This window comes from Somniosus microcephalus, chromosome 7, assembly GCF_052327205.1.
Source record: "Somniosus microcephalus isolate GS21.2 chromosome 7, FLI_Smic_1.0, whole genome shotgun sequence".
NCBI lineage: Eukaryota > Metazoa > Chordata > Chondrichthyes > Squaliformes > Somniosidae > Somniosus > Somniosus microcephalus.
Genome location: NC_140993.1, coordinates 177,270,903 through 177,297,541, shown reverse-complemented (window position 1 = coordinate 177,297,541; position 26,639 = coordinate 177,270,903). Strand labels below are relative to the sequence as shown.

The 26,639-nt window shown below is 46.7% G+C and overlaps 1 protein-coding gene across 1 annotated transcript in view; it reads left to right on the top strand.

Annotated features, from left to right (window-relative positions):
- LOC147115028 (lethal(3)malignant brain tumor-like protein 4) overlaps positions 1-26,639 on the top strand; it is a 591,174-nt gene that overhangs the window by 360,972 nt on the left and 203,563 nt on the right. Inside the window, exon 19 of the mRNA XM_085993271.1 lies at positions 10,269-10,466. Within this exon, the coding sequence (XP_085849397.1) occupies positions 10,269-10,466 (198 nt within the window). The remainder of the gene's footprint in view (positions 1-10,268; positions 10,467-26,639) is intronic.

The following is a 26,639-nucleotide window of genomic DNA, read 5'->3' as shown; positions in this document are numbered from 1 at the left end:
GGGACAGTTTGCACCTGGGCAGGGCCGGGACCGATGTCCTAGGGGGACTGTTTGCTGGTGCTGTTCAGGGGGGTTTAAACTAAAATGGCAGGGGGTTGGGAACCTGAGCATGGGGTCAGAGGAAAGGAAAACAGGGATAAAAGCAAAAGATAGGAAGGAGAAAAACAAAAGTGGCAGTCAGAGAAATCAACGGTTTAAATCAAACGTGGCCACAGTAAATAATAATTCATATAGGTCTAAGAGCGTTAAAAAAACAAGCCTGAAGGCTTTGTATCTTAATGCGAGGAGCATTTGTAATAAGGTGGATGAATTGGCTGCGCAAATAGAGGTAAACGGATATGATTTGGTTGGGATTACGGAAACGTGGCTCAAAGATGGCCAAGACTGGGAACTCAACATCCAGGGGTATTCGATATTCAGGAAAGATAGGCAAAAAGGAATGGGAGGTGGGGTAGCATTACTGGTTAAAGAAGGGATTAATACAATTGTAATGAAGGATATTAGCTCTGATGACGTGGAATCTGTATGGGTAGAATTGAGAAATACTAAGGGGAAAAAAACATTAGTGGGAGTGGTATATAGACCTCCAAACAGTAAGGCGGAGGTTGGGGATGGCATTAAAAGGGAAATTAAAGAAGCGTGCAATAAGGGCACAGCAGTCATCATGGGTGACTTTAATCTACATATAGATTGGGCCAACCAATTTAGTAACAATACTGTGGAGGAGGAATTCCTGGAGTGTTTACGGGATGGTTTCCTGGACCAATATGTCGAGGAACCAACCAGAGATCAGGCCATCTTAGACTGGGTATTATGTAACGAGAAAGGATTAATTAGCAATCTTGTTGTACGAGGCCCCTTGGGTCGGAGCAATCATAATATGATCGAATTCTTCATTAAGATGGAGAATGAAGTAGTTGACTCAGAGACAAGGGTCCTCAATTTAAATAAAGGAAACTACGATGGTCTGAGGAGCGAGTTGGGTAGGATTGATTGGGGAATGGCACTCAAAAGGTTGACGGTGGATAGGCAATGGCAAACATTCAAAGACCGCATGGATGAACTACAGAATTTGTTCATCCCAGTTTGGCATAAAAATAAAACAAAAAAGGTGACTCAACCGTGGCTAACAAGAGAAATTAGGGATAGCATAAGATCCAAGGAGAGGACATATAAATTGGCTAGAAAAAACAATAATCCTGAGGATTGGGAGCAGTTTAGGAATCAACAAAGGAGGACAAAGGGATTAATTAAGAGGGGGAAAATAGAATATGAGAGTAAGCTACAGGGAACATAAAAACTGACTGTAAAAGCTTTTATAGATATGTGAAGAGAAAAAGATTGGTGAAGTCAAGCGTAGGTCCCTTACAGTCAGAATCAGTGGAATTTATAATGGGAAACAAGGAAATGGCAGACCAACTAAATACATACTTTGGTTCTGTCTTCACAAAGGAGGACACAAATAACCTCCCAGAGATGTCGGGGAACATAGGGTCTGATGAAAGGGAGGAACTGAAAGAAATCAGTATTTGTAGGGAAATGGTGTTAGGAAAATTGATGGGACTGAAGGCTGATAAATCCCCAGGGTACTTAACGAAGTGGCCCTAGAGATAGTAGATGCATTGCTGATCATCTTCCTGAACTCGATAGACTCTGGAGCGGTACCCATGGATTGGAGGGTAGCTAATGTTACCCCACTATTCAAAATTAAGGCACATGGGATTGGGGGCAAGGTATTGACTTGGATAGAGAACTGGTTGGCGGACAGAAAGCAAAGAGTTGGAATAAACAGGTCGTTTTCCGAGTGGCAGGCAGTGACTAGTGGGGTACCGCAAGGATCGGTCCTTGGACCCCAGCTGTTCACAATATATATTAATGATCTGGACGAGGGAATTGGATGTAATATCTCCAAATTTGCAGACGACACAAAGCTTGGTGGGAGGGTAAGCTGTGAGGAGGATGTCCTGAAACTCCAGTACGATTTGGACAGGTTGGGTGATTGGGCAGAAACATGGCAAATGCAATATAATGTGGATAAATGTGAGGTTATCCACTTTGGTGGCAAAAACAGGAAGGCAGATTATTATTTGAATGGCAATAGATTGGGAGAAGGGGAAGTGCAAAGAGACCTGGGTGTTATTGTGCACCAGTCGCTGAAGGTAAGCATGCAGGTGCAGCAGGCGGTTAAGAAGGCAAATGGTATGCTGCCCTTCGTAGCAAGAGGGTTCGAGTACAGGAACAAGGATGTCTTGCTACAGTTGTACAGGGCCTTGGTGAGACTGCACCTTGAGTACTGTGTGCAGTTTTGGTCACCTTACCTGAGGAAGGACGTTCTTGCCATGGAGGGAGTGCAGCGGAGATTCACCAGGCTGATACCTGGGATGGCAGGAATGACGTATGAGGAGAGATTGTGTCGATTGGGCTTATACTCACTGGAGTTTAGAAGATTGAGAGGGGATCTCATCGAAACCTATAAAATTCTGTCAGGTCTGGACAGACTAGATGCAAGAAGGATGTTTCGGATGGCCGGGGAGTCCAGAACTAGGGGTCATAGTCTAAGGATAAGGGGTAAGCCATTTAGGACTGAAATGAGGAGGAACTTCTTCACCCAGAGAGTGGTGAACCTGTGGAATTCTCTGCTACAGAGGGCGGTGGAGGCCAGTTCATTAAATATATTCAAGAAAGAGTTGGATATATTTCTTGAGGCTAAAGGGATCAAGGGATATGGGGAGAAGGCAGGGACAAGGTACTGAATTTGGATGATCAGCCATGATCTCCTTGAATGGCGGAGCAGGCTTGAAGTGCCGAATGGCCTACTCCTGCTCCTCTCTTCTATGTTTCTATGTTTATCTGAATGGCAATAGATTGGGAGAAGGGGAAGTGCAACGAGACCTGGGTGTCCTTGTGCACCAGGCGCTGAAGGTAAGCATGCAGGTGCAGCAGGCGGTTAAGAAGACAAATGGTATGTTGGCCTTCGTAGTGAGAGGATTCAAGTACAGGAACAAGGATGTCTTGCTGCAGTTGTACAGGGCCTTGGTGAGACCACACCTTGAGTACTGTGTGCAGTTTTGGTCACCTTATCTGAGGAAGGATGTTCTTGCCATGGAGGGAGTGCAGCGAAGATTCACCAGACTGATACCTGGGATGGCAGGAATGACGTATGAGGAGAGATTGGGTCGATTGGGCGTATACTCGCTGGAGTTTAGAAGAATGAGAGGGGTTCTCATTGAAACTTATAAAATTCTAACAGGACTAGACAGACTAGATGCAGGAGGGATGTTCCCAATGGCGGGGGAGTCCAGAACCAGGGGTGACAGTCTAAAGATAAGGGATAAGCCATTTAGGACAGAGATGAGGAGGAATTTCTTCACCCAGAGAGTGGTGAACCTGTGGAATTCACTACCACAGAAGGCAGTTGAGGCCTTTTCATTAAATATATTCAAGAAGGAGTTAGATATATTTTTTAAGGCTAAAGGGATCAAGGGATATGGGGAGAAAGCAGGGACAGGGTACTGAGTTTGGATGATCAGCCATGATCTCATTGAATGGCGGAGCAGGCTCGAGGGGCCGAATGGCCTACTCCTGCTCCTATCTTCTATGTTTCTATGTTTACGTCCACCTGAGAGAGCAGACGGGGCCTCGTTTTAACATCTCATCCGAAAGACGGCACCTCTGACAGTGCAGCACTCCCTTAACACTGCAGTGGAGTTTCAGCCTAGAATTTTATGTTCAAGTCTCTGGAGTGGGCTTGAACCCACAACCTTAATGACTCGGAGGCGAGACTGCTACCAACTGAGCCTCTCAGCATCTACCCTGTCAATCCCCTTCAGAATCTTGTATGTTTCAATGAGATCACCTCTCATTCTTCTAAACTCCAGAGAGTATAGGCCCATTCTACACAATCTCTCATCATAGGACAGCCCTTTCATCTCAGGAAACAATCTAGTGAACCTTCGTTGCACTGCCTCCAAGGCAAGTAAATCCTTCCTTGGATAAGGAGACCAAACCTCACTGTATTCCAGGTGTGATCTCACCAAGGCCCTGTACAATTGTAGCAAGACTTCCTTACTCTTATACTCCAACCCCCTTGCAATAAAGGCCAACATGCCATTTGCCTTCCTTATTGCTTGTTGTACCTGCATGCTAGCATTCTGTGTTTCTTGCACGAGGACACCCAAATCTCTCTGAACACTAACATTTGAAAGTTTCTCACCATTTAAAAACTATTCTGTTTTTCTATTCTTCCTACCAAAGTGAATAACCTCACAATTCCCTACACTATACTCCATCTGCCACCTTACTGCCCACTCACTTAGTCTATCTATATCCCTTTGCAGACTCTTTGTGTTCTCCTCACAGCTTACTGACCCACCTAGCTTTGTATCATCAGCAAACTTGGATACATTACACTCGGTCCCTTCATCTAGGTCATTAATGTAGATTGTAAATAGCTGAGGCCCCAACACTGATCCTTGCAGCACCCCACTAGTTACAGCCTGCCAACCTGAAAAAGATCCGTTTATCCCTACTCTCTGTTTTCTGTCCGTTAACCAATCCTCTATCCATGCTATTATATTACCCCCAACCCCATGAGCCCTAATCTTGTGCAATAACCTTATATGTGGCACCTTATTGAATGCATTTTGGAAATCCAAATACACTACATCCCTTTATCTACCCTGCTAGTTACATCCTCAAAAAACTCTAATAAAGTTGTCAAACATGATTTTCCTTTCATAAAACCATGTTGACTCGGCCTAATCATGTTATGATTTTCTAAGTGCCCTGTTACCACTTCCTTAACAATGGATTCCAGCATTTTCCCGACGACTGATGTCAGGCTAACTGGCCTGTAGTTCCCTGTTTTTTCTCTCCCTCCTTTCTTGAATAGTGGTGTTACATTTGCGACCTTCGAATCCACTGGGACCATTCTAGATTCATGGGAATTTTGGAAGATCAAAACCAATGCATCCACTATCTTTTCAGCCACCTTTTTTAGAACCCTAGGATGTAGGCCGTCAGGTCCAGGGGATTTATCGGCTTTTAGTCCCATTCGTTTCTCTGGTACTTTTTCTCTACTTATATTAATTACATTAAGTTCCTCACCCTCTTGGTTCCCCACCATTTTTGGTATGCTTTTTGTGTCTTCTACTGTGAAGACAGATACAAAATATTTGTGTAACCTTTCTGCCATTTCCTTATTCCCCATAATAATTTCTCCTGTCTCAGCCTCTAAGGGATCAATGTTTACTTTTGCTAATCTCTTCCTTTTTACATACTTGTAGAAGCTCTTACAATCTGCTTTTATATTTCTTGCTAGTTTTGTCTCATATTCTATTTTTTCCCTTTTTATCAATTTTTTGGTCAACCTTTGCTGGTTTCTGAAACTCTCCCAATCCTCAGGCTTACTATTATTCTTTACAACATTATAAGCTTCTTCTTTCAATCTAATGCTACCTTTAACTTCTTTATTTAGCCACGGTTGGATTACTTTTCCCATGGAGTTTTTGTTTCCCAATGGAATGTATTTTTGTTGAGAATTATGAAATATTTCTTTAAATGCTAGCCACTGATAATTGTAGTGGCAGTTTGCTGACTCAATGGACTGGATTTTGCCAGGCCCGAGGAGGCGGGAATGGAGGCGTGTGGGGTGTTAACATTGCAAAAAGTGGTGGGCGGGCCCGACCCCACCTCCAACCCGCCTCCAAGCAATTTTCCCAAATGCATGGTTTCTGATCCCGTCTCCGTCCCACCTCCAAGAGGCGGGATAGGCCCTTAAGGCCCTTAACAACCACTAAATTGCCTCTATAATCTCATTTTGAGAGGCCTTTCCAATTTTAACACGTTTCCCACATGATTCACGTCTCCTCTGAAACACGATGGTGAAACCTGGCGGGAGCACAATTGGATTGCTGACTATCAGCTGCAGCTCCACCATTAAATAGAAGATTTGATCAGTCATCATTTGCAGGTGGCAGAACTTTGTTGTCTCAGGTCTAGGGGAACTTTTAGCAGGCATAACCATAGCTGTGGAAGTTTGGAGCCTGACACCCATCTCCAGTGTGACCTCCTGGGAAACCCCTCTTGCCACCTTGACTGAGCGCTTCCTCAACTGAGGCATCTACCAGAAGCATGGGAACCATTTATTTCCTTTCCTCCTGGACATCAGATTCGGACGAAGACCAGCCGCGGCAGCAGCAGAACCATGAACAACAGCAGCACCAACAGCAGCGGCAACAACAGGAGCGCCAAGCTGCTGCTCACCCACCTGAAGCTGCACAGGCCAGAAGGCGCCAGCCCATGGAAGCCCGTCGGCGCAGGAGATACCCCCCAAACAGGGTCTACAGACAGAGGATCAGCTACCGCAACATGAGTGAGCAGCAGTGCCAAAGGCGGCTCAGACTTTCGCGAGAGGTAGTGGGTGACATCTGCGCAATGGTGCAGCAAGACCTGGAGCCCAGAGGAGCAGGTAGACACCCCTTACCAGTGGCCGTCAAAGTCACCACCGCACTCAACTTTTTTGCTTCAGGCTCATTCCAGGGATCAGCCGCAGACATCAGCGGCATCTCCCAGGCAGCCGCACACACTTGCATCATGCAGGTAACCGGTGCCCTCTTTGCCATCGCGCACAATCACATCCATTTCTCCAAGGATCAAGCAAGTGTCACGGCGCATGCGGTTGGATTAGCTAATCTGGCAGGCTTTCCAAGGGTGCAGGGCGTCATTGACTGCACACATGTGGCCCTTAAGGCATCCCATCGTAATCCAGGTATTTTTGTCAACTGCAAGGGCTTCCACTCCCTCAATGTGCAGCTGGTGTGTGACCACAAGAAGGAAATTTTGCATGTTTGTGTCAAGTACCCTGGCAGTTGCCATGACTCCTTCATACTGCGCCAGTCTAGTGTGCCTCCGCTCTTCAGTCTGCCAGATCAACTTAACGGATGGCTACTTGGAGACAAGGGCTATCCCCTGAAGATGTAGCTAATGACGCCGTTGAGCCCATCCAATGAAGCTGAGGAGAGCTACAACTACAGCCACATTTCCACCAGAGCCATAATCGAGCAAACCATTGGCTTGCTGAAGATGCTCTTCAGATGCCTGGATAGGTCAGGTGGAGCCCTGCAGTACTCAGCAGCCAGGGTCTCCAGAATCGTCATGTTTGCTGTGCACTTCACAACATGGCACAGCGTCGTGGCTTGCAGATTCCTGAAGACCAAGTGGCTCCTCACATATCCTCCTCAGATGAGGAGGAGAGCAAAAATGAACATCTTGCAGAGGCCCATCAACCAGCGGCAGCAGTACGCGAGAACATTGCTGCCCGGGATGCAAGTAATGCACTCATCTTGGCCAGATTTGCTTAGCCTAGCCAATCAAGCACTTTTGCCTCGCAGCTTCTTACCAGAGCATCGACAATGGCCAAGAACCAGCGGATTCCTAGCTCTCTGACCACCATACTGACAATTGCAAGTAATCCTAAGCCCTCAATGTGGAAGTCCCATTTGCGAAATGACACACGCCACAACTGCAACAGTTGCCATTCGAATTTTTATTTACAATAACCAACTGATGGCATTTTAAAAATAAACACAACATTTCACCAAAGTGACTACCCTTGTGACTATTTGTGCAGTATCTTTCTCTTACGCGTGCTTCTACGTGGTGCTTCTCCTGTGGCTTCAGCAGATGTGGAGGCCCCTTGCTCACTTTCTTGCTGCTTCTGTCTTGACACCTTTGGCGGGCATCCTCTGTGGTTGCGAACCTGTGAGGGCTCGGCAACAGTCTGCTACTCCTGCGAATGTGCAGGGGTTGAGACGCCGATCTCAGTTTGGTGGGGGCTCTGACCGAGGACTTGGCAGTGGCATGGTCATGTGAATGCTTGGAGAGGAGCCCCCACTTCCTTGTTCTCTGCCACCAACTTCCCTCTCATGGGTCAGGTCCACCTCAGCGCTTGCAAGTGGCTTGAGAGCACCTTGCTGTACATCAGGGGGGCCATGGGGACCTGTATCTGCACTGGCAGTCCTACTCAGAAGGACTTCCATGAAGGTCTGGTTTCTCTGTTCAATAGCTGACCATCGCTCCTCCAGAGATGTCAGTCTATTCTAAACACTCACCATGTTTTCTACACGCTGGCGACTTAGCTCCTCCATGGTCGTAGCCATCCTCTCATCTACTGTAGCCATCCTTTCCATGGTGCTGCGTTCATGCGCCAATGACTGCACAAAGGCTCTGCTCAGTTTCGCGATGGACTCCTCCATTCGCTCCACACTCGCAGAGACCCTGGAGACAAAACCTGCCAGAGACTCCTGCGCCTCTTCCTGGAGTTCCAGCACCGTTGTTCTTCTGGATAGACCCAGAGGCAGAGGGTCGACATGCAGCTGAGCCGAGCTGGGAGAGTCCTGCGTCCTCCGACTAGGACTCTCCACTGCTGTCCCTGTCTCCACAATCTGCTGATGCTCACTTGTGAGCTGTGATAACCAGGTGACAACACTACTCTATCTCCCGATGGTCCCACCGAGGTGTGAGTGTCTGCGCTGGTGCTGGGTGCGGTTAATTCTGCTGACGCTGCGCCCTCAGAGGTTGCAGCTTCCTCTGAGGAGTCTGGAGGCTCAGACTGTTCCTCCTGGATAGTGGGGACGGGTGCTTGCGATGGTCCTGTGGGGGAGTAAAGGAAAGAGTCAGAGATGTGAGGGCAAGGTTACATGCACATTGCATATTGCAGATGATCATAAGTCCATCTGTTAGAGCTTCAGAATCATTATCAGCGACTCATGCAATGTCAGTGAGAGAGATGAAAAACTATTCTGTCACCAGCTTTCTCTGATGCACCCATCTGTCCATCCCCCACTTGCGCATCGTCCTCAAGTCCCACGATCTCCAGGACCGCCTCCTCCCAAGGGGTGAGGTGGGCTACTGAGGGTGGCCCTCCTCCTGTCCTCACTCTTTCCTTATTGTGAGCTCTCTTTTCCTGCAATGAGGGAGACAAGTGGAGTTTGAGTGAGAATGAAGGAGTGAGTGTAAAGAATCCATATGATTGATGGTTAGAAGGAGACAGAGATGGGGTGAGTTGGCAAGACCAAAGGCCCTCCTTGTGTTTTGTAAGTTGTTTTCAAAGCATCACAGTGATAGGGAGTGTGAGGGCTGCATAGTCGAATAGTTAGGTGAATGCGACCATAGAGAGAGAGGGAATGGGTAAGGGTGCAGTGATGTCAGTGTCAAGTGGGATGCGGAGGACGAGGTTGCTAAAGCTGAGTGCTGGTGAGGAGAGGCAATGGGGATCAGATTGAGGGTGATGGGAAAGTCATACTCACTTTTCCAGTGCGCAGAAGGTCATGAAACCTCTTCCTGCACTGAAGCCAGGTTCTGCGGATCATCGACAAACGAGTTGACCTCCTGGGCCACCTGGGTCCACACAGCCTTCGTCTGCTGGGGAGGCTTCTTCCTCCCTGAAGAAGGGAAGAGCACCTCCTTACTAGCTCTTGCTCCCTCCACCAAAGCTTGCAGGGTGACGTCATCAAATCTGGGAGCAGACTTAGGTCTCCCGCTGCTCATTCTGCCTCCAGGTCCCTCTCACTGCAAAGGCCAAAAGGTTGGCAGTCTGCAGAAGAAGCAAGGCTTCTTGCAGACCTTAAATGCAGCAGCAATGATGACGTCATCGGAGGCGAGTTTCAGACTGAAAAAACGAATTGGGCCATGGGTTCCCACACGCTGGAACTCAATTGCCCAATTATGTGAAAATCGCATCGATCTCCTACATCGATTTGGAATCGGGTGGATAACACGAAAAGTGGATGACACGACCCCAGCCCGCCCCAATGACAAAATCCAGCCCAATGTCTCATTCAACAAGGCTCCACACTGGGGTATCGCAATTTCTGAATTCACCCTGTAGAGTAACACATTCTAATATATTGAAAATAAAATTATTTTGGGTCAGAGTGACAGCACCAAGGGGGTTCCAAAAGAGCCAGAGGTGAGACGAGGAGATTTTTTTTTATGCAGCGAGTTATGATCTGGATTGCACTGCCTGAAAGGGTGGTGGAAGAAGATTCAGTAGTAACTTTCAATGGGAAATTGGATAAATACTTGAAGGGGAGAAAATTGCAGGGTTATCGGGAAAGAACAGGGGAGTGGGACTAAGTGGATAGCTCTTTTAAAAAGCTGACACAGACACGATGGGCCAAATGGCCTCCCTTTATGCTGTATCGTTCTATGATTCTATAGGTTCTGTTGGAAATCTCATTGAACTTTTCTTGTATCTAATGTTATAGAAAATGTCCCACTCCTGGTTGTGATGGATCAGGTCACATAACTGGGAAGTACACTGCACACCATCGACTCTCGGGTTGCCCTCTAGCTGAACAAAACCAGATCAGGATCAAAATCGAACCGCAGGATGATGAGTGGCCTACAGAAAATAAATCATTATTATCATTTGTTCAGCACAAAAGAACAAAACAACAAGGCAGGTGAGCAAACAGATTAGCAGTTTAATAGGTAACAAGGTTTTATTGACAGGAATCAAATAGTGTAATAAATTCATGTCATATTTATGTGGTAAAGCTGTTACTTGTTTGATTGGGACAAATAAAAAGTAGTAGTATTGCCTTTGGATTGACAGAATGATGTGAGCATTATCAAAGAGAAAGCACCATTAATGGGCACAGGTGGGCTTTACAACACTGTATCCTTGTACAGATTAACCTTTTATACAAGCTAACACATTTATAAAAGGCTCCAGAACTCTTCCTAAGCTGCCATTCAGGTTATTTATCTGCATATTTTGTTGGTAATTTTAAAATAATCCTTCAGAGGCTTTGAAAATAATTAAAATCTAAATGTTCAACTACATTTTAATCCTACTTACCTTAAGGCTTCTCAGAATAATTACAACCACCTGATGCGTGTCAAGAAAATATGATACTGATGTGTGGAAGCAGCTGTTCATAGACCTGAATGCATGAAAAAAAATGTTTTTAGAAATTAATTCGCTTAGAACTTTAAGCAAATATAATTCCTGTAAACTAAAGCAATTTTCTTAATGATACATGCAGACATGATCATTTTTGATATGGAAACTCTTCATTCATTTAACCTCCACATAGATTTAGGAATTGCTGTCATCCCAAGCCAGCTGCAGAACTGCCCTTTGAAGAAGTTTACAATCTGAGTTGTCAGGTGATCTTCACCCTCTGCATCTAAGGGCTTGTTTTGGAAAATGCACTTAGCTTTTTTCGTCCATTGTCAGCAGCATCTTCCTGTTCTATTTTACACATCAGAAAAAGTTTTCAATCCCTATTTATTGGTTGTCCAAATTTTCTCCTGCAGTCCTTGGGAGGTGTTTCCTTTGAATTCTTATCAGGTTTCTTCAGTTATATTTAATCTGAAAAATTCATCAACATTTTTTAAATTAATGCCATCCTGCATCATGGTTCACAGTGGCCTTTCCCAATCAGACTGACTCTGATTAACTGGATCTCAGTTATTGTCCAAAATCACTGATTCTTTCAAACTCATGAACTTCACCGCTGTATTTCATTTGACACATTTCTTTTTGAAGTGCAAAGAGTGCTCAAGGCTTGACATAAGGGTGTATTTAAGTCATTTGCTGGAAGGAAATCCAAGTTGTAAAGACATTGAAAGTGGTGCATTCTTATTAGGGTCCAGCTCAGCACAGATACAGTACAGCACCCCAGGGTCAGATAGAGCAGGGATCATTCCAACAAAGTTGTACCGGTTAAGTTGTGTTCTTTCTTGGCATAGCTGGATGTGAGAAGATGCCAGGAGGCCTTAGCCCCACACAAGTTCCCACAACATTAGTCATAAAATTGGCCCAATATGCATGACGTGAACTATCATGGGTTCTAATTGAATGATCAGAGCATCCAGATAACTGACTGCCAATCAGACAATTTCAGCAAAGCCTAGTCTGCAGAACTGATATTAATCACAGTCAGTTTTTACAAGAAACCCCAGCACATAACAAGGATCCATTCCCCCATCACTGGCCTTCCAGTTACAACATAAAGAATATTGGGTATAATTTCTATGAGGGTTCTCCTGATCTCTCGCTGTAACTTCGGCGGAAGATCATCAGAAACCCCAGAGAAACAGCGTAAGTGACTGCAGTTTCCACTTTGCGTCCATTTTATGTTCAAAAGACGGGCACAACACATTCTAATTTCTACCCCATATTCTGTCCTGTTGTGTATGTACCTTTAAGGGACTAACTGGTCTCAGACTGCAGTACCGGCAGTGACCACCCCTGTATAAAAGGCCCTAGCAGGCTTCTGTAGTTCCAGTTTCCAGGTTGTCTCCATTCAATAAAGACTTGTTATAATCAACTCCTGCAGTCCGTGTCTCAATTATACACGGACATAATACTGGTGACGAGTAAGAAACGAACTTACCTGCAACTCGGCAGCACCTCAGACGACGTTATTGAAGGTCGAAGCCAGAAGAAAGAAAAAAAAAAGTAATAATAATCCAAAGAAACTCGAGAAACGGGCGTCGACCGTGGGCAACCGCCCTCCAAATCATCGAATTGAAAAGTGCAGGAGAGACTGTCGAGAGCCAGGCTTTGTTCTCCAGTCTGTGGTTTCCCAGCTAATCGGGCTGGTGGCAGGTAGTGCACTGATCCTTCCTGGGCTGCGGCGGGCTAGAGCTCGATCGGGTGGCTCTGCAACGGGGCCGGGCAGCGAGTCGGGAAGCAAAGAGAGAGAGAGAGGGTGGAGCACACAGGGCGCGGCCGGTGCTTCGAAGCCGGGCAGCGTTCGGACCTAAGAAGAGGGAGGGAAGTGCCCCAGAGGGTCCGCTCCATGACGGGAACGGTTCTTCAATTAACGTAGCAAATATTGAAGCGCGATAGAAAAATAAAAATACCGCGGAGAGCAGCGTTGGCAGCAGCGATCGGAGAGGCGCGAAGACCATAGGGCGTCGCCATTACAGGATAGTAAAATAAATATAATCGCCAGCAACAGCGTTGGCAGCAGCGGCAGCGGCGGGAAAGCGCGGGAGGCGCCATCTTAACTCGGCGGGGAAGAAGGAAAAGCGCGGGAGGCGCCATTTTGATCCATCGGGGACGAAGGCAAAGCGCGGGAGGTGCCATCTTAGATTTTCAAGATGCCAAAGACTGGCGATATCACTGCCTTCGATAATGCAATAGAAGACTGGACCACGTATGTGGAAAGAGTCGAGGTATATTGCGAGGGAAACGAAATAGCCGATGAGAAAAAGGCATCGGTATTGCTAAATTTAATGGGCGCAAGAACGTACGGCCTATTGCGGGACCTGATTACTCCAGCCAAACTGAAGGCGAAGAGTTTTAACGAAATTGTTGCTATCCTACAGGAACACCTAAATCCTACACCGCTGCTGATAGCAGAAAGATTTAAATTCCACAGGAGAAATCAGCATAAAAATGAGAGCAATGCTGATTACCTTACGGAACTACGCAAGCTATCAAAGCACTGCCAGTTCGGAGCAGGACTGGCAGATACCTTACGGGACAAATTTGTCTGTGGACTCCTGAGTGAAGGAACCCAGAAGAGGTTACTCTCGGAGAAAGAGCTGACGCTAGATAAGGCTTTCAGCGTGGCAGTATCGTACGAAGCAGCAGCAAGGGGAGCTGCGGAAATACAACAAAAGCCACAGGAATACGGCACCCACGAAATGACACAGGGATTTGCAAAATGTTATCGCTGCGGCAGAACAAACCATGACCAGAAGGACCGCTGGTCCAAGGACAAAATATGCAGGCAATGCAGAAAGATGGGACACATTGCACGAGTTTGCAGGTCTGGGAAGAAGACCAACGACAACAAAAAGGCCACTAAGGAACCGTACAGGAAAGTACAAAAGATGACGGACAGTAGTTCCGAAGACCAGATGAGCGATAGTGAATCCGGGAACAAGAGACTAAGCTGTCTCAAACGTCACAACGTAATCGCAAAAGAGGATCACCGAACCATTTGGGTCACCCTCACGATAGCAGGGTCCCAAGTCAAAATGGAATTGGATACAGGATCAGCTCTAACCGTCATGAATCGACGAGACTACGAGCAGCTATTCTCACACATACCCTTGAGAGAGACATCCATTGTCTTGAGGACGTATACGGGGCAAAAAGTATACCCCAGAGGAAAAATAAGGGTGCCTGTCGAATACAACGGCAAGAAAATACGGAAATTGTATCTCTACATTCTGCAAGATGGTGGACCACCGTTATTGGGACGTGAATGGATCAGAAAGATAAGTTTAGACTGGCACTCCATTCAGGCACTGACGGTGGCTGGTAAAAAGGATGACGACGTCACTCCTGGACGATTGTCAACAATCTTAGCTGACGCCAAAGAGGTATTTCAACAAGAACTGGGCACTCTTAAAGGCGTAACCGCCTCGATAAAAATAGAGGAGAATGCAATTCCCAAGTTTTTCAAAGCAAGACCGGTACCATATGCAATTCGCCCAGCCGTCGAGGCAGAGCTGGACAATCTGGAGAATGCAGGCGTGTTATCTAAGGTAGACTGGAGCGAGTGGGCGACACCCATCGTTCCTGTCATGAAGAAAACGTTAAACAATAAGTCTGAGGAGCCAAGGAAGGTTCGCATCCGTGGGGACTTCAAGGTGACGGTGAACCCAGTCCTTCACACAGTACAATATCCTCTTCCAAGGATAGAAGATATCTTCGCCTCACTATCTGGAGGGAAGCGTTTTACAAAAATTGACCTAGCACAAGCATATTTGCAGATGGAGGTTGAAGAATCCTCTAGGAAGTATCTCACGATAAACACTCACAAAGGTCTTTACCAGTATAATCGACTGGTATTCGGAGTAGCATCAGCTCCGGCGATATGGCAAAGAGCAATGGAACAAGTCCTGCAAGGGATTCCGGGGACTCAGTGTTACTTGGACGACATCCTAGTGACAGGTGAAGATGACAGTGAACACCTTGCCAACTTAGAGCAGGTGCTCACTAGACTACGTGAACATGGGCTACGAGCCAATCGTCCCAACTGCGAGTTTTTTAAGAAACAGATATCGTATTGTGGCCACGTGATTGATGAAGAGGGGTTGCATAAGTCCCCTGACAAAATTGAAGCAGTAGTTAAGGCTCCAGCGCCTGAAAATGTGTCGCAACTGAGGTCATTCCTCGGATTGGTGAATTACTACCATAAGTTTTTGCCGAATTTGTCCACAATTCTGCATCCACTGAAAGCCCTACTATGAACGGGAGTAGCATGGAAATGGAGCGATGAATGTAAGCGGGCCTTTCAGAAGAGTAAGGACCTAATCACTTCAAGAGAACCCATCACTACCGATAAGACTGGCGTGTGATGCATCTCCCTATGGCATTGGGGCGGTACTGTCACATAAATTCCTTGATGGTTCAGAGAGGCCGATAGCTTTTGCGTTACGCTCGTTAACTTCAGCCGAGCGTAACTACGCCCAGATTGACAGAGAGGCCCTCAGCCTGGTGTGGGGGGTGAAGAAGTTCAATCACTACCTGCACGGTCAGAAATTTACTCTACTAACTGATCATCAACCTCTCGTCTCCATTTTCAACCCTCAGAAGGGCGCACCGATAATGACGGCACAACGGCTACAGAGGTGGTCCCTGTTCCTAGGGGCACACCAATATGACATCGAGTACAAAGGAACTAAACAGCATGGGAATGCTGATGGATTGTCGCGCCTGCCGTTACCAACGGTGGAAGAAGAACTGGCAGTGGATCCAGTGGAGTTATTCCACTCGACTATAGTCGAATGTCTCCCTGTGATGAATGCAAACATAGAAAAGGAAACACGAAATGACCCGACACTCTCCTGGGTCTATGATTTAACGGTGAAGGGATGGTCAGCACATGGCAAACCACTGCTGCCAGCATTCTCGCCGAGAAGAGAACAGCTGTCAGTGTGCAGAGGAACCTTGATGTGTGGATCCAGAGTAGTAATTCCACCCAAATTGAAGGATAGAGTGCTCAATGTGCTTCATGAGGGTCATCTGGGAGGGGTAAAAATGAAGAACTTAGCCAGAGCGTTTGTGTGGTGGCCAGGAATCGATAGAGAAATTGAAGAGATGACCAAGAGCTGTACTGGATGCCAGAAGGTCCAAAACGCCCCACCACAAGCCCCTCTACATCCATGGGAGTGGCCCTCATCTCCATGGCAAAGGGTGCACATTGATTTTGCTGGTCCCTTTATGGACTCGATGTTTTTAATTGCGGTGGATGCACATTCAAAGTGGCCAGAGGTAATAAAAAATGTCCTCAACCACCACAGAAAAAACTATCACAGTCTTACGAACCATATTCGCCAGGAATGGGCTGCCTGAACAGATTTGCTCTGACAATGGACCACAGTTTGTGTCTGAAGAGTTCCGGAGGTTCTTAAAGAACAATGGTGTTAAGCATTACACATCCGCCCCATATCATCCAGCCAATAATGGATTGGCCGAGAGGTTTGTTCAAACATTCAAGAAGGCTATCAAGGCAATGTGTAATGAAGATATACTCCTACAACACAAGGTGGATAACTTCTTGTTTGCCTACTGGAATGCGACACATGCGGCTACCAACCAAACTCCAGCCATGATGTTCTTCAATCGAAGACTACGATGCCGCTTGGATTTGGTTAAGCCAAACATCAGAAGAGATGTGGAGAACAGGCAGTTTCAGAATATGAATGAAAGGCTGACCAGGAGTTTTAAGATCGACTTCTCCGTCTCCATCTCTGGGGATAGGTTATCGACCAATATTTACTACAAGCCCACTGACTCCCACAGCTACCTGGACTACACTTCCTCCCACCCCGCTTCCTGTAAGGACTCTATTCCATTCTCCCAGTTTCTCCGCCTCCGCCGTATCTGCTCCGACGATGCCACCTTCCACACCAGTGCTTCAGACATGTCTTCCTTTTTCCGCAACCGAGGATTCCCCTCTACCGTGGTTGACACCGCCCTCGACCGTGTCAGTTCTATCTCCCGCACCTCTGCCCTCACCCCTGCCCCTCCCTCCCGGAACCACGATAGGGTTCCCCTTGTCCTCACCTTTCACCCCACCAGCCTCCACATTCAACGGATCATCCTCCGGCATTTCCGCTACCTCCAAAGTGATCCCACCACCAAACGTATCTTCCCCTCCCCTCCCCTTTCAGCATTCCGCAGGGACCGCTCTCTCCGAGACACCCTAGTCCACTCCTCTATCACCCCAAACAGCCCTTCCCCTTCGCCTGGCACCTTCCCGTGCAAGCGGAGGAGATGTAACACCTGCCCCTATACCTCCCCCCTCCCCACTGTCCAGGGCCCCAAACACCCCTTCCAGGTGAAACAGCGATTTACTTGTACTTCTCGCAATCTAGTATACTGTATTCGCTGCTCACGATGCGGTCTCCTCTACATTGGGGAGACCAAACGCAGATTGGGTGACCGCTTTGCGGAACACCTCCGTTCAGTCCGTAAGGGTGACCCCGAGCTTCCGGTCGCCTGTCATTTCAATTCACCGCTCCATTCCCACTCGGACCTCACCGTCCTTGGCCTCTTGTACTGTTCCACGGAAGCTCAACGTAAACTCGAGGAACAGCACCTCATCTTCCGATTAGGCACTCTGCAGCCTTCCGGTCTCAATATCGAGTTCAACAATTTCAGATCATAACCTCGGCCCCTATTTCATTTTCACTTATATTTTTCCACTCCTTTCCTTCCCCCCCTCCTTTCCTTTTGTTTCTCTCTCACACCTGGCAGCTATCTTTTACCCTGCCAGTACACTTTACACCCAATCACAGCCTATTACCGTCTCGTCTAGCTTCTAATCTCTTTTACTTCTTTTGGTTCTTTTATTCTTTTGTCCGATCGCAGCCCTGCCTTCGATCCAGTTCCTTTTCTCTCCAGTTTTGAAGAAGGGTCAAACCCGAAACGTCAACTCAAATTTCTCTCCACGGATGTTGCCTGACTTGCTGAGTTTTTCCAGCATTTTCTGTTGTTATTTAGGAGTTTTAAGATAGGTCACCCAGTTTTGGCCCGGGACTACCGCACAGAGAAATGGCAGCCAGGAACGATCTGTACACGGCAAGGACCTCTAATGTATACCGTGGACGTTGGAGAGAGCATTGTAAGACGCCATGCTTACCAGATTCTAGAGTCACTGGAAAACATCAACTCCACACCACGATCTGATGAAACCGAAGTACCAATTGCATCTACCGCAGAATCGGTGATATTGGAAGCAGACGAACCAAACAACGACATTGATCCCGACTCAACCTTGCCAGAAGAACCTGATATCCCAAAGAGGCGTTATCCAGACAGAATCAGGAAGCCTCCTCAAAGACTGAACTTATAATTGCTTAACTTCAACCAATGTATCTAGCAACCGTAATTGTAATTGTAATTAGTTATTATTTAGTTGTTAAATGAATGTTATGTACTGCTTATCTAAAAGGGGAGGAATTGTGTATGTACCTTTAAGGGAATAACTGGTCTCAGACTGCAGTACCGGCAGTGACCACCCCTGTATAAAAGGCCCTAGCAGGCTTCGGTAGTTCCAGTTTCCAGGTTGTCTCCATTCAGTAAAGACTTGTTATAATCAACTCCTGCAGTCCGTGTCTCAATTATACACGGACATAATAGGTCCTACTTCTGAACATAGATAATTTGATGAACATAGTGCAAGACTTGCTTCTCAGTGCAGACCATGGATGATCAAGAATGCCATGATTGACAATAGAGGCCTTTCTGCTGGTCATATTTTCAGAGAGTTCCCACTGCTGCCCCCATGTAGATTGCATTAAAAATATTTGGGAAAGCAGTCAGACCAGGATCAATCCAGGCTGATTCCAAAGGGTTACTGCGCATTCAGCTGCCTGCTGATTCCCCTGTCACCTTCCAAGAACATATGAAATGTTTCAAATTTGAAGGAAAAGCTGTAGCTCCTTCACAGCAGGAGCTGAAGCAATTGGATGCATAAAGAAAGCTTTGTTCAAAGGGAATGCTTAAAATATTTCAGGCAACTTAGGTTACACAAGGTTTTAAGTTTGTACAGAACCTGTCTACCCAGGTTGACTTGGGTACCAATCATACTACTTCTGTAGCTAAGAATCAAGTACCAGGGCCTAGGAGGGCTGGCTAGAATATTGTGTTCCACCTCTTTACATGGCGGACAATAGCAGGCTTCCTGTCAGATTTGCATAAAAGGCTGATGGAGCTGCCAATTGTTAGCAACTTACTTAGGGACCAAGAGGGAAGCCACCATGGAGAGCTTTAAAACAGCACTGCCAAAGTCTATGAGCCATTCTTGGTATAGGGCTTGCCATGGCAGGCACAGCATCAGACCAGGCCATCCTCAACCTAGAATGAATCGCCTTTTATACCATTGGATCATTCCAGGACTAAGCATCCCTGTCAGTATTAACAGCGGAGCCCTGCTGTGACGAAGGGTCATCGACCTGAAACGTTAACTCTGTTTCTCTCTCCACAGATGCTGCCTGATCTGCTGAGTATTTCCAGCATTTTCTGTTTTTATTGCAGTCTCACTAATATTTGAACCGTGTCCTGACGACTGATGGTAGCTTCTGGGAAAGTAGAAAACTTCTGTTTTATAAGCCTGGAACTTGCTATTGGTGTAAACCTTTACAGCATCAGCAATTGTGTGATAGTGGCCTGAAATTTTGGAAGTAAAATATAAACTCCCCTACCCATACTTATGGCCAACCCCTCCACCTTGCCATCTCACGTGGCCTCGCTGCTCCCATTGTGTCAATCACAGGTAAGGCCATCTATGATCAATTCCTTGTATCATTCTCCACCCACATCCCCCTTCCCCCTCCCAACCCCACTTCTTTCTGTGTCTGCCCCTGGAAAAAACTCTCTCCCAAATCACTTACAACGGTACTTTCAAATTCCCAACTGTCTAGCCTTTGGCCCTCCATTCACCACAACATTTCTGCTGCTACCGATATGCTCAATCACACTCTCACACCCACCTTTGATGCCCTTGTCCCAATTAAAACCATTACTCTCTCTCACCCTGGCCATTCCCCCTGGTATGGTCATCATCTCTGCTCCCTTAAGTCCAAGGGATGCAATCTTGAACATTTATGGTGGACAACTGGTTTAACTATTCATCGCCAGATGTGGCTGGACCACATAAAGCACTATTGGGTCCTGCTTTCATCTGCTAAGATGGCTCACTATTCCAGGATTATCCTGGAATGCAGAAATAACCCCCGGCTTCTCTTCTTCACTACAAACCATCTTCTTAAACCCCACTTCCCTCCCCCCTCCACCCTCACCTCCAACAACAATTGTGAGAATCTCATGGACTTCTTGGTCACTAAGATTGAGACCATCCAATCAGCTGCCCCTGCCACTTCCCTCCCTTCCCCTTGCCCACTAAGCACAACATCCTGTAAGGTTTCTCCCTGCCCTAGCCCTGAACTTGCATCTTTCTGTAGTTTCTCTCCTATCTTCCCGCATGCCCTTTCCGAGCTTATCTTGTCCATGAGACCCACCTCCTGCTCCCTTGACCCTATTTCCACCAAACTGCTGACCACCCAACTTCCCTTCCTGGTCCCATGTTAGCTGATACTATTATAGGTTTCCTCTCCTCGGGTACTGTCCCTCTCCCCTTCAAATCTGCCATCATCACCCCCTCCTCAAAAAACCCACTCTTGACACCTCTGTCCTTACAAACTACCACCCCATCTCTAACCTCTCTTTCCTCTCCAAAGAACGTGTTGTAGCCTCCCAAATCCGTGCCCATCTTCCACCTTCGTAACATCGCCCATCTCCATCCCTGCTTCAGCTCATCTGCTGCTGAAACCCTCATCCATGCCTTTGTTACCTCTAGACTTGACTATTTCAATGCTTTCCTGGCTGGCATCCCACCTTCCACCCTCCATAAACTTGAGCTCATCCAAAGCTCTGCTGCCCGTATCCTGACTCGCACCAAGTACCGTTCACCCATCACACCTGTGCTCACTGACATACATTGACTCCCGTTTCAGCAACGTCTCGATTATAAATTTCTCACCTTTGTTTTCAAATCCCTCCATGGTCTTACCCTTCCCTATCTCTGTAACCTCCTCCAGCCCCACAACCCCTCGAGATCTCTGCTCCTCCAATTCTGGCCTCTTGTGCATCCCCAATTTTTATTGCTCCACTATAGACCATGCTTTCAGCTGCCTCGGCCCTAAGCTCTTGAATTCTCTCGCCTTGCCTATCTCTCTCGCCTCCTTTAAGACGCTCCTTAAAACCTGCCTCCACCTGCCCTAGTATCTATTTACATGGCTCGGTGTCAAATTTTGTTTGGTAACGCTCCTGTGAAGTGCCTTGGGAAGTTTAACTATGTTAAAGGCGCTATATAAATACAAGTTGTTGTTGTAGTGCTCACGCACAGACCATTTCCCAACATTGACAAAATTACCCAATGAAGATCTAGCTGTGCAAAGGCTAATGCACTCAATTTGTGCATTAGGACAATTAGGTCAGATTCGGCATTTAGGAGGGCATGATGTGTTCACCTTACGCACATGGAACAGACATTACTGAAGAGGCTGAAATGAGAAAGCTTGAGTTTGCATTTATAGTTGAGTTACTTGGAAGCACATCACTTCAGGAGTTCCTCTGGGCAGTGTCCTGGGCCCAACCATCTTCAGCTGCTTCATCAATGACCTTCCCTCCAACATAAGGTCAGAAGTGGGGATCTTCACTGATGATTGCACAGTGTTCAGTTCCATTCGCAACTCCTCAGATAATGAAGCAGTCCATGTCCACATGCAGCATGACCTGGATGACATCCAGGTCTTGCTAATAAGTGGCAGGTAACATTTGCGCCACACAAGCGCCAGGCAATGACCATCTCCAACAAGAGTCTAACCATCGCCCCTTGACATTCAATGTCATTACCATCGTCGAATCCCCCACCATCAACTTCCTGGGGGGTCACCATTGACCAGAAACTTAACTTAATATTCCCCTGAAGATTTTCAGGGCCCTTGAACTCTCTGCCCATTATGATTATAAAGGCTATGTTTCCTCCAGTGCTACTGGGGGAGTTATGCCAGCTGCTGTCCAAAAATTTGCAACTGACGTCAACAAGAAGAAAAGTCTTATCAGTGGCTTTCTAAGTAACCAGAGCCTTTTTATGCAGCTGGGTCATTTCATGTTGTTTTAAGTAAGCTCAGTCACATCAGTAAGGGAGATGTACACCATTGTATCAAACAGGTTGTGAATGCTCTGTTCATGTAGGCATCTCAAATTATCACATTCTCAATAGACACAGTAAAACAAAGAGAGCGAACAGTCAACTTTTATAGGCTAGCAGGAATTTCCCCCGGTGCAGGGTGTTGTTGATTGTACTGATGTGGCATTGAATCCCTTCAATTTTATAAACCCGAAGCAGTTCCTTTCACTTAACGTGTAGCTAGTGTGTGACATAATTGTGCATGTTAGCGCCTGATAGCCAGGAAGCTGCCATAACATGTTTATATGTCGTCAATCAACCATCCCCGCATTGATATGCCAATGGAGTGTATGGGCTCGAATTTCCAAGCCCCGTGGAGGCGGGTTTGGAGTGGATGGAAAATTGCAGAATCGGGGGGCACGAACCCTTCCCACCCCCAACCCGCCTCCATACCCGTTTCCCAGGAGGCGGGTACCCGACCTGTGCTGGGAGCCACCTCCCCGAGGCGGGAAGGGGATTAGTGTCAATTAACTGCCTGTTAACAGGCAGTTTTTGGCCTAATCCCTATTTTTAGCCCTGAAGTGTGGGCTGCCCGACGGCTCCAAACCATGGCAAGTTAGTGAGGTGGACCGTCGGGCTGAAGGGCTTGGAGGGTTCGAAATGTCTGGTGTTCAGGTGAGTGATGGGTGCATGAGTGCGGAGTTAAGTGTGTTTGGTGTGTGTAAAGTGTTTAAATAAGTTTTACTTACCTTTACTTACTAATGCAGGCTTCCTTCCTTCAGGTCTCGAGTGTCCCTCATCTCAGCGGCACAGAAAGCAGAATGGCCGTGAGCTGTCAAAAGTTGCAGCCTCTGCTTTCTGTTCTGGAGGGATTTCTAACTGAGTCTGTGAAGAAGGACTCAAGCCAGAAGTCAGATTGTCAGTGTTTGACAGCTTCACAGAGCTGTCAAATGCTGATATTTCATCCGTCAAAAGCTCTTGACAGATGAAATGTCAATCCCTGATGTCACCTGTAACCGGGTGTCCCTTAATTGGCCTGCTGAGCCCGCTGGGTGGGCTCAACAAGGTCAATCAAGGGAAAATCGCGTGGGTTGGCCACAAATCGATGGAGGCGGGACTACAACCCAAAATGTGGGAGTCCCGCCTCCATCACATCCCCATTGACAAAATCCAGCCCGATCAGTATAATTGACTGGAGACTGGGAGGGCGATTTCCCAGCCCCAAGGAGGCAGGTTTGGAGGAGGGACAGTTGGCAAAATGGCAAAAACTGAGGGCGGGTTCGGAACCGCCTCCAATCCGCCTCCGCGCAATTTTGCCGGAGGCAGTTTTGATGGGTGCGATTCAGTCCCGCCTCCATCAGTCCAGAGAGGTAGTTAAGACCCTTAAATAGTAGTTAAGGGCTTCTATAATCCTATTTTGACAAGCCCTCATTATTTTACCACATTTTCAGCATGTTCCACGACCCTCCTAAACCACACCTGCTAAATCTGGCGGGTTGACAAGTGGGTGGTGTGATAAAAATAATAACTTCCGGGAAGTTATGTCATCACTTCCTGTGAACTGTGAACTATGAACTGTGTACATACCTCACTTCCTGTCATGTGTCACTTCCTGTTGGACTGGTATAAATACTGGTCTGTTCAGTATTGTAAGAGGCTTCTACCAGAGGCATGGTAAAGACCTCTCTTGTATATAGTGTGTTTATAAGTTACTTAAAGCTTACTTTAAAGTTACTTGATGGTAAGCCTCCTTTTTCTTACATCAATTTAAGTAACTTAGTATTTACACTCACGAATACTAGACCTTCGGACAAACTCGGAATTAAGGATCCAGGGAACCACCCATCATGGAGAAAATCCTTAGACCTATTCGTCTGGACTTGGACCCGAATGCACCAGCAGCTGGCAGGGTATGGAAGCATTGGTACCGTACTTTTGAGAATTTTCTGGATGAATGTGAAGCGGATGCTCCTGCTAGATTGAAGATACTTATCAATTATGTGACCCCAAAAGTGTTCGAATATGTTGATGAATGGGATAATTACGATGAGGTGATTCGGGCACTTAAGAAACTGTATGCCAAGACCCCAAATGAGGTCTATGCTAGACATCTACTGGCCACAGCCCGACAAGGGCCAGGGGAATCAATTGACGAATTCCTGCAAGAACTTCGCAGGCTCAGCGTAGATTGTAACTTTCAGGCAGCCTCAGCTGAGCTGTACCGCCAAGAAATGATTCGTGATGCTTTCATCTGCGGGATTGCCTCTCCATTTATACGCCAGCGTCTACTAGAAAGTAAAACACTTGAGCTACAAAAAGCTTTTGACCTAGCTTGTTCACTGGATTTGGCAAAGAGAAATGCAGACCTCTATCAGCTGCCCAGATCTCGATCTGCTGCTGTAGCTGCAACCAGACAATTCAAGCGGTCTCAGGTGAACCCTATCATGGGGGAATCTAATTCTGATAATTCTGATGAAGAAGAGGAGGACGACCCCACTTTAGCAGCCTCTTGGCAATCTAGGAAGGAATGCTTCTTTTGTGGAGATGCTTTTCACCCTAGGAAAACCTGCCCTGCTCGCAATGCAATCTGCAGTTATTGCGGGAAAAAAGGACACTTTGCTAAAGTTTGCCTATCAAGGGCCTCTACGAGGGCCAATCCAGCTAAGGCCTACCGAACTGCCCCAATTAGGGCCTATCAAGATGCTCCAGCTAGGACCTATCAGGCTTCCTCTCGAGCTCTCTCCCGAAGAAGCACACCAAGAGTTTTAGCCACTCTCTGTGCAACGACACCAATTACAGCTGCTTGCCCACAGAACCTGTCTCATGCTGCCACAAAAATTTCAATTAAAGGGCATACCTTAGATGCCTTAATTGACTCAGGAAGTACTGATAGTTTCATTAAGGAACAGATTGTTGCGAAATTGAAACTACATGTCTTCCCATCGGACCAGGCAATTGCGATGGCCCAGTCATCACTTAATACCAGAATCTCCGGCTTTTGTGTTGTTGATATGACACTTCATGGTCGTATGTATCCCTCCACCCGACTTTCGGTGCTCAAGGACTTATGTAGTGATCTCCTCTTAGGACTGGACTTCCAAAAACAGCATAAGAAACTCACCATTGAGTTTGGTGGATCCAAACCCGGACTTACTATTTCTAATATACCGTCTAAATTACCATTTTGTGCATTATCAGCAGCTTCACTTGATGAACCCTCATTATTTGCCAGTATTCCGCCTCAATGCCAACCGATAATAACGAAATCGCGGCGCTTTAATCAGGAAGACCAATCTTTTATTGCGGTTGAAATCTCTCGACTTCTAGCAGAGGATATCATTGAACCATGTTCGTCGCCCTGGCGGGCTCAAGTCGTCATTGTCAAGAACCCTCTAAAACCTCACAAACAGCGACTATGCATCGATTATTCGCAAACCATCAATCAATATACCGACTTGGACGCCTACCCATTGCCACGCATTGATGATATGGTTAATAAACTGGCCGAATACAAAGTGTTCTCAACTTACGATTTAAAAAGTGCCTATCATCAGTTACCCTTGAAGGTCTCAGATAAGCAGTACACAGCCTTTGAGGCTAATGGACGGCTGTACCAATTTCGTCGCCTCCCATTCGGGGTTACTAATGGAGTGGCTGTCTTTCAACGGGCAATGGATGGCCTGGTTAAGCAGGAAAACCTAAGGGACACTTTTCCCTATCTTGATAACATTACCATTGCAGGTCACGATCAACAGGAACACGACTCCAACCTCCAAAAATTTCGGGATGCCCTCCATCGCCGTAATTTGACCCTGAATGAATCCAAATCTGTTGAGTCGCAACCGACCATCAACATCCTTGGCTACTACATAGGCAATGGTATCATTAAGCCAGACCCAGAAAGACTTCGCCCGCTCCAAGAGCTCCCGTCACCTAAGAATCCGGCTTCTTTACGTCGGGCTCTCAGTCTGTTTGCATACTACGCTAAATGGATTCCTCATTTTTCGGACAAAATCCAACCCTTGCTGCATGCTAGATCATTTCCACTGGGAACAGCGGCTGTTGCAGCCTTTAACCTTCTCAAAAAACAGTTGGAGAAAGCGGCTCTTCACTCCATCGATGAGAATCTCCCTTTCGTGGTTGAATGTGATGCCTCGGAGGTGGCGATCTCGGCTACTCTGAATCAGGAAGGTCGTCCTGTAGCATTTATGTCCAGGACCTTACAAGGTGCCGAGCTACATTATCCTCCGGTTGAGAAAGAAGCCACAGCCATCATAGAGGCAGTACGGAAGTGGAACCATTTTCTAGCTCGCCAGCACTTTACATTGATCACGGACCAACGATCAGTCGCCTTCATGCTCGATAATCGAAAACGAACCAAAATTAAGAATAATAAAATACAACTTTGGAGGATGGAACTGGCCTCTTTTGGTTATACCATTTTCTATCGGCCTGGCAAGGAGA